We start from the raw sequence: 8,381 nt of genomic DNA, 5'->3' as shown, positions 1-8,381 counted from the left end.
AAACTGCTGTTTTGAGCTACTTCATATATGCGTGTTTAGTGGGTAGGGAAGACCTGCTTTGAAAGAATAAATTGTCAGCATAAAAAAGCATACCTACTGTGTGATTCCACTTACATAAAATTCTTGAAAACACTAATTTGAAGGGACAAAAGTAGACCAGTAGTTTTCTGGGGATTGGTGGACAGCGAGAAGCATGAGAGAGAGAGTACAGAAGTGCACTCAAAAAATTTTAAAAGTGATATGTTAATTACACATCAAAAAGCAGTAAAAATGGAAGTTTACAAGTATGCTTAATGAGGCTGATTTATCTATTTCTACTTGTCTACCTGGACTAGTGGGGGCGTGCTTGGGGACAAATTATTGGAGGATGATGACTTCTTTAGAGGGAAATAGGGCCTTGTGGCTGAGAGGAGTTTGAGAACTATGCACACTGAATAGCCACTCGGTGTCAGACCCTATGGCAGGCACTTTAAATAAATTATCCCTTTTAATTCCCATGAAAAATACTTTGAGGGAAGTACCATTATCTTCATGTTACACACAAGGAAATAGAGCCTCAGAGACACTGAACCACTTGCTTTGGGATTGTTACTCTCTGACCGAAGAGCCACTGCTGATGCTGGAAGATTTCGCTCTTTGCCGCCAGTCACTGTGCATTGCTGAGTCCCGGGTACTGTACCTCCATCTAAAATCTCTGGATGGGGGGGTAGAATCATTCCAAGGAACTTACATATTTTTGCTTGGTCTGGAGTACAATGTGGTACCCAGGACCCAGGGGAATTAGGGTTCTTGAACTTTGGGGGACCAATAATCTTTTTTTTTTTAAAATAAGGACTGAAGGGGTTCCTGGAATGCAGGACTTTCATTTTAAAACCAAGATGAGTCAGTCAACTAAGCTCCAGCTCAGCAGAGGCTTTGTCCTTCAGGATGCTAGTTCTTGCTCCTTGGACCTCCAGGACATGCTTATAATATTTTCTTGGGCTCTAGGCCAGGCTGGTGAGATGGTTTCACAGGTAAGTAAAGGAACAAAGGGAGGCAATGTTCTTTTTATTGCTCTTTTATTTCTGTGCTGTCTAAATGTCAGGATCACTAGGAAAGATGACTCCAGCTTCTTCATCCTCCCATTTCCAGATGGAGGCCTCCCTAGGGTAGGGAGCTATGATGGGAAATAGAAGCCTCTCGTTGGGTGGAAATGGTAGTCACTGTGAAAACTGCTTCTCTAAACATAGGTCTAGCCTGACTCTCAGTAATACCCCACCCTACAAAGTGAAAGGCATGGCCCCAGGGACAATCTATTTGTTTCACTTCTGCTCTCATTTGCTTGGCCTGGACTTATTCTGTGGGCTATAGGGCTGCTGCTGGGTTTGAGAGCCCTTGTCCTCAGTTTGTGGTGAGTTGGGCTCAGACTCCATGTTAAGCGGTGAGCATTCGGGCTTGGTCTCCAAACCACAGCACCTGGCCTTAATGCAGCAAGGGGGTTTTGGCTGGCAGCAGTGATTGTGTTTTGGTGGGCAGCATTGATTGCCTTTTGGCTGGCAGCACTGGTTCTGTTTTGGTGGGCAGCATTGATTGCCTTTTGGCTGGCAGCACTGGTTGTGTTTTGAAGGGCAGCATTGATTGTCTTTTGCTGGGCAGCATTGACTGTGTTTTGGCTGGTCACACATCTTCTGGACACTTGGAGGTACTAGAAAAAGAAAAGAATATTCTCATCAGAAGGAAATCTGGGTGCCTGCTTTCATTTCCTCCTTTCTTAATACCCAAATACATCCATCTTCAGGATAATGACTCAGATCAGGGTTGAGAAAGCAGAGCTTGGATATCTCAGAGGGGCCAGCCAGCCCTGTAATTCTACCTTTGCATATGCCAGCATGTTTGTTCCTTACTAGGTAGTCATTTGCCAGATAAAGAATCAAAAGACCAGAATATGTAAGCAATGTGCCTAAGGTCTCTTAGCTAATGAGCAAACAGTGTGACCCTCAGTTGCCAGATCCTGGGTCAAGTGTCGGGCACTTCACAAACATCAGCTAATGTAATGACCGCTACCTGCCTCAAGTAGACATTTTTAGTCCACTTCACATCATATGAGGACCACTGAAGTTCAAAGATCCACCTCAGTTGCTTGTAAGTGGATTCAAGCCAAGCTCTGTCCCACTCCAGAGCATGTGCTTGTTCTTGTCTCTAATGTGGCATCCAGGGACCCAGGTGCAATGGAACTCTTGTACTTAGAGTGACCAACTGTTACACCCTTCCTGAACGCATCATCTTGTCCCATGCACAGAGCACTGTGGTGGTTACAGCAAGATGAAATGAAAAGTACAGTGCTTTTGCCATGGCAGGACCTGAGTTCTAGGGCTGGTTCTGCAACTCCCAAGCCTCAGGGCTTGGGCAGTTCTCTTCATCTCTCTGGGCTTGTATCTCTTCCTCTATAAAGGGGCAGTGGTGGGGATGAGGAAGGGGGAACTGGACCTTATAGGGATCCTCAAACTCAACCATTCAGCAGTTTTATAATTTCCTGATTCTTCTAGGTATAGAGAAAATCCAAACACCTCTTGCTTTACTTCTATCTATCCACCTTCCTCCACCCAGGAAATCCAAGTTCTCCCAGGAAGGTCCCTGGGCATCAGCCCCAGTATGCAGCCCCTGGGGAAGCCCCTATATGGTTTCTGCCCTGTCCCTCCAATGGCACATGATGAGAGGATGAACGCCACTGTTGTGGCCCCAGAGCAGAATAGGGGGTCCAGAAGTGGCCAGGAAACAGTAGGCAGTGAGCAGGTTGTTATCTAGCCTCCTCAGGGAAATGTGGAAGCATGGGAAATGAGCCTGTACCCCCTCTGGGGACTCAGCTCACAAAGCCACAAACTCATGTTGGTGAGGTACCAGGCCTGTCAGAGCCCTGTCACCGGTGTCGGGGATAGATGTGGGATTTGGATTGACAACTGCTGAAGTGAAGTTGCAACCACTTTCTGGCCTCTGGCATCCTCGGGATTGTGAGAAAAGCCTCTTGCCCAAACTAATTTTTTTTTTTCTTTCTTTCTTTCTTTCTCTTTTTTGGAGGGAAGTACCATTACTGGACATGGAGCTTCGCTCTTGTCGCCCAGGCTGGAGTGCAATGGCGAAATCTTGGCTCACTGCAACCTCTGCCTCCCGGGTTCAAGTGATTCTCCTGCCTCAGCCTCTGGAGTACCGGGGGGGATTACAGGCACCGGCCATCATGCCCAGCAAATTTTTGTATTTTTAGTACAGATGGGATGTGACTGTGTTAGCCAGGCTGGTCTCGAACTCCTGACTTCAGGTGATCCGACCACCTCAGACTCCCAAAGTGCTGGGATTACAGGCGTGAGCCACTGCACCGGGCCCCAAACTAGTTTTTTAAACTGAACCAGTTACTGCTGTGGGCTTTCCACTAAGCACACACTTGCCCATATCTCTGTGAGGATGTGTGTGTGTGTGTGTTTGTGTGCACGCACGTGAATACATGTAGGCATGTGTCCATGCAAAATCATAAATACATGGTGAGGAGAACTTGAGGTTTGTGATGGTGGCTGTTTAGTTGGATCAAATTGATATTACTTGAACTTTCTCATGAGTCTTAACAGTTACAGCCAGTGTGAATAGCTCCTAGCAGGGGCCAGCCTCTGTCCTAGCTGTCTCTCTCCTGCTGGACACTCCCTACTTGCCCACCATCTGATCTGTACCTGCTGTCAGGCTGCTTCCCCCAAGTCCTGCTCCAAACCCTCTCCCTGATGTTTAGAAAGCCACATCTCTTTTTTTTTTTTTTGAGACGAAGTCTTGCTCTGTTGCCCAGGCTGGAGTGCAGTGGCTGGATCTCAGCTCACTGCAAACTCCACCTCCCGGGTTCACGCCATTCTCCTGCCTCAGTCTCCGGAGTAGCTGGGACTACAGGCACCCGCCACCTCTCCCGGCTAGTTTTTTGTATTTTTAGTAGAGATGGGGCCACATCTCTTGTCTTGTCCTCTTCTTTTGTGTTCTGTAGATAGAGGGACTCCTGGAGACAGTAGCTACAAATCTCTCCTCACACTAAAGTCTTTCTGAGGGAGGACTGGGCATGGTGGCTCATGCCTGTAATCCCAGCACTTTGGGAGGCCAAGGCGGGTGGATCACCTGAGGTCAGGAGTTCGAGACCAGCCTGGCCAACTTGGTGAAACCCCATCTCTATGAAAAATACAAAAACTAGCTGGGCGTGGTGGCAGGTGCCTGTAATCCCAGCTACTCAGGAGGCTGAGGCAGAAGAATCGCTTCAACCCAGGAGGCTGAGGTTACAGTGAGCCGAGATCATGCCATTGCACTCCAACCTTGGCAACAAAAGCGAAGCTCCATCTCAAAAAATGAAATGAAATGAAATAAAATAAATAAAATAGAAAAATGAAGTATTTCTGGGGATTGCCCCATGATATGGTTTGGGTCTGTGTCCCTGCCCAAATCTCATCTTGAATTGTAGTCCCCACATGTGGAGCGAGGGACCTGTAATCCCCACATGTTGAGGGAGGGAGGTGATTGGATCACTGGGGCAGTTTCCCCCATGCTGTTCTCAAGATAGTGAGTTCTCACAAGATCTGATGGTTTTATAAGTGTCTGACATTTCCCCCGCTCTTACTTCTGTCTCCCACCACCAAGTGAAGAAGGTCCTTCCCCTTTGCCTTCTGCCATGTAAGTTTCCTGAGGCCTCCTCAGACATGTAGAACTGTGAGTCGATTAAACTTCTTTCCTTTATAAATGATCCAGTCTTGGGTAGTATCTTTAGAGCAGTATGGAGAAGGACTAATCCACCCCAGTAGGACAAAAATCTATATCATCCTTTCCTGAAGGTGTGCATGATTCTCCAGTCAGGTGGTTGCTAAAGGATGCCTGTCAGATGACCTACTTTGCTATCTGAATCACCCCTGTGACTTATAGAAGACCCAGGGCTGAGGCTGTCCTGAATGATGGGTGACATGCTCTTAGGCTCAACACTTTTTTTTCCTGGGGATTCACCTAAATCCAGTTCGTAGTGTAAAAACTGGGTCCCATTGAGCCAGGTGTGGCCGACACCTCCACCCACTAGTAACAGTAACTTTCAGACTCACATATTGGACACAGCGCCAGCCGGCCTCTCTTCCCTTTCACTTTCTGAACCATTGGAGCCTCATCTCAGGTTTCTCTATGGGAAGGAGGTCCCTGGCATGTGCCTGAGAAGGCTTGGGCATATGCCAGGGCCCTCCTTCTTACAGAGAAAGCCCGAGACTTTCTCTGAGAAGAAGGGGAGCACAGTGCTACCTCCTATAAAGACCGCTATGTTTGAATATTCTGAACTACAGCATTAGGGTGAGAGAAAATTGAGAAGGAAGAGTTATCTCTTAAGGCCCCGCCACTGGTCTAAACCCTTCATGATCCCAAGTCTCTGGCTAGACGGTTGCAGCCTGAACTGGGTCAAGGGCAGTTCCCACCTAAAAAAGGGAGAGTGACTTGGATTAGGATGTTGACTTTAATTTAGTCACAACTCTATCCCTGCCAGTTATTCCAGGATTCATTCTATCTTTCATGGAAAAGGCTCCTGCTTCCATTTAAAAGGAAGACACTGGAGCAAGACTCCTAAAGGATGGGCGTGGGGACAAGTCACCCCGTTGCTCCTTCCAGGTCAGAGGAAGCTGCAAAGAGGCTGAGGTGGCAGATGCAGGCCCTGCGATGCCTTGACTTGCCTGAGAGGGAACGGGAAGGAGAGAGGTGAGCAATGGAAAGGTACACCAAAAATGGAAATAAGACACAGACAGACCAGCATAAAAACAGGGAAGAGGTGAGAGAGTACAGGGCCATGTTCTCTACCACCTTTGTAGTGTTCAAAGCTATTTGACAGGAAGTGTGTGTGTCCACATGTACACACAAGCATACACCTGGGTGTCCCTGCAGCTGTACAGGGTTGAGTTTGAGTGTGTGGGTGTATGCAGGGAGCCCAGTATTTGTCTCTGTCTCCTTGTTGTTTGAATCTGCTCCCTTAGGGGTCAGACCTAAGAGTAGGTTTTGAGAGGGATGAGAAAGGAGTGAGCCTCTTCTGTTTTTATTTTCTGTTGTTTCTCTCTGTTTATTTTTGCCTTTTACTATTTTTTCTCTCTGCCTCTCTATCATTCTCTGGTCTTCATCCTGTCTCTATATTTCTGTCTTTTGTCTCCGGTTTACTTTTCTCTACTCTGAAGGTCAGTGCCCTGAATTGACCAAAGTGCAGAGTCTCATCACCACTTGGACGTCCAGTTTGTTAGGGTCCATCCTTACAAGTCCAGGCTGAGCTGTTTCTACAGAAACAATTCTCATTCCAGTGACTAGAGATGCAGAGGCATCAGAGGGCACCTGGAGCCCGAGTATAGGGGCTTGCCTCACTAGTCCCACCAACATCTCCACTCCAAGCCTGTCCCCCATAGTCAGATCCTGGGAACAGGTCCCGAATGTGGAGGTTGTGCCATATCAGAGAAGGAGAGCAGGTTAGAAACCAGTCTTGTTGACTATAGCATAGGGAGGGCAACATCAAGTCCTTCTGCAACTTCACCCCCATGGATGCAGGTCCTGTCCCTCTGAGCCAGTGCTGTCTCCACTGTCTTCCTTCTGCCTGGTGAATATTATCTATTTCCTCGACTTTCAGAACACTAGCTCCTGTACAATAAACATGCCTCCTGACCACTCTGCCTCCTGCAAGAGTTTCTTCTTAAGATTCTCTCCTTGGCCAGGCTCAGTGGCTCACACCTGTAGTCCCAGCACTTTGGGAGGCCGAAGCAGGTGAATCTCTTGAGGTCAGGAGTTTGAGACCAGCCTGGCCAACATGGTGAAACTCCATCTCTACTAAAACTACAAAAATTAGCTGGGCATGGTGGCATGTACCTGTAATACTAGCTACTTGGGAGGCTGAGGCAAGAGAATCGCTTGAATCTGGCAGGTGGAGGTTGCAGTGAGTCAAGACTGCACCACTGCACTCCAGCCTGGGAGACAGAATGAGATTCCATCTCAATAAGTAAATAAATAAAAATTAAAATAAATAAATATATAAATATTCTCTCCATGCTCCGTTTCCCCTCCTTCCCAACCAAGCTCTGCATAGCCTGCCTCAGGAAATCTGCCTGATCACATCAAACACCTGTGGCCCAGGGCCAGGGCCATCTTCCTAGCTTTTCTTATTGCTCTCTTCAGTGAGGATTAATACAGAGCCCAAACCACAAGGAGGGCCCTGGCAAGGCGCCTTCTGTCTGACTTCTGCCCACCGACCCAGCCTCATGTCCACCCATTGTTCTCTCAGGCTCCAGACTGGCTCAGAGCAGACACCTGCTGAATTTTCTCACTTCTTTCTGGGTCTTTGAACATGCTCTTCCCCAGCTTAAACCACCCTTCCTGGGTCTCTGTCCCCACATGCTCACTGAATATCGTTCAAACCTGAAGTCTCTGCTTACACATCACTCCTCGAGGAAAACTTCCTTAACCCATAGCCTCTGTCTCCCTGATAGGCTTTCTTGGATCCCCTGTACCTCTCATTACATTTTTATAGTGGTTATTATTTCCCTAATTGTCTGACTTCTGTGGTCCGTTAGTTCCATGAGCACAGACATCCTCACTATCCCCACCCCCAGAGGCTCCAGTGTCTTCCTCTTTTTTTTTTTTTTTGAGACGGAGTCTCGCTCTGTTGCCCAGGCTGGAGTGCAGTGGCTCGATCTCCACTCACTGTGATGAGCTCTGCCTCCAGGGTTCACACCATTCTCCTGCCTCAGCCTCCTGAGTATCTGGGACTACAGGTGCCTGCTACCATGCCCAGCTATTTTTTTTGTATTTTTAGAAGAGATGGGGTTTCACCGTGTTAGCCAGGATGCAGTGTCTTCCTCTTAAATGGAAACAGGAGCCTTTTCCTGAAATATAGGATGAATCCTGGAATCCTCTCATCCAGCACGCTGAATGGCATTGCATGGGCCCCAGTAAGTAAATATGTAATGAATGAACACATTAAAAAGCCACGCAGAGAGGGCCCAAAAGACAAGGTTTCTGTGTTACCTGCTCTGGCCACACACTTCTCAATTCACAATTTCCATGCTTGACTTCTCATGACTGATTCCAGTGGATATTATTGATCTTCCTCAGCAACCTAGTGAGTCCATGACTGTCAGAAGCCAAAGTCTTCTGAACCAGATTGCTTCCCTTCCCTGCTAATGCCAAGATTCTAAGCCTCTATGACATCATAATCCTCTCCCCAGGACTCTATGCCTAGCTCACTCACTAGCGCCCTCTGCCTGCCGGAGAGTCTGACTCTTCTCGGTTTCTTTCCTGAAAGATATAAAGTTCCCTAGCTAACCCATAAGCATGCAATGACCTAAAACACACATCTGTATTGAGTGTCTCCTATCTACCAGGCTGTG

General features: G+C 47.5%; 1 protein-coding gene across 1 annotated transcript; it reads right to left on the bottom strand.

Moving 5' to 3' along the window:
* Nucleotides 1-1,041: 1,041 nt before the first annotated feature.
* SMCP (sperm mitochondria-associated cysteine-rich protein) lies at nt 1,042-8,164 on the bottom strand. The gene is made up of 2 exons (XM_011937937.1): nt 8,020-8,164; nt 1,042-1,684 (listed from the first exon to the last, which is right to left on the bottom strand). The coding sequence occupies exon 2, from the start codon at nt 1,662-1,664 to the stop codon at nt 1,314-1,316; it is 351 nt and encodes a 116-aa protein (XP_011793327.1). The 5' UTR covers nt 1,665-1,684; nt 8,020-8,164; the 3' UTR covers nt 1,042-1,313.
* Nucleotides 8,165-8,381: the final 217 nt, after the last annotated feature.

Source organism: Colobus angolensis, unplaced genomic scaffold, assembly GCF_000951035.1.
Source record: "Colobus angolensis palliatus isolate OR3802 unplaced genomic scaffold, Cang.pa_1.0 Scaffold169, whole genome shotgun sequence".
Lineage (NCBI taxonomy): Eukaryota > Metazoa > Chordata > Mammalia > Primates > Cercopithecidae > Colobus > Colobus angolensis.
The sequence above is the reverse complement of the archived record's forward strand: the minus strand, read 5'-3'. Positions and strand labels throughout refer to the sequence as shown.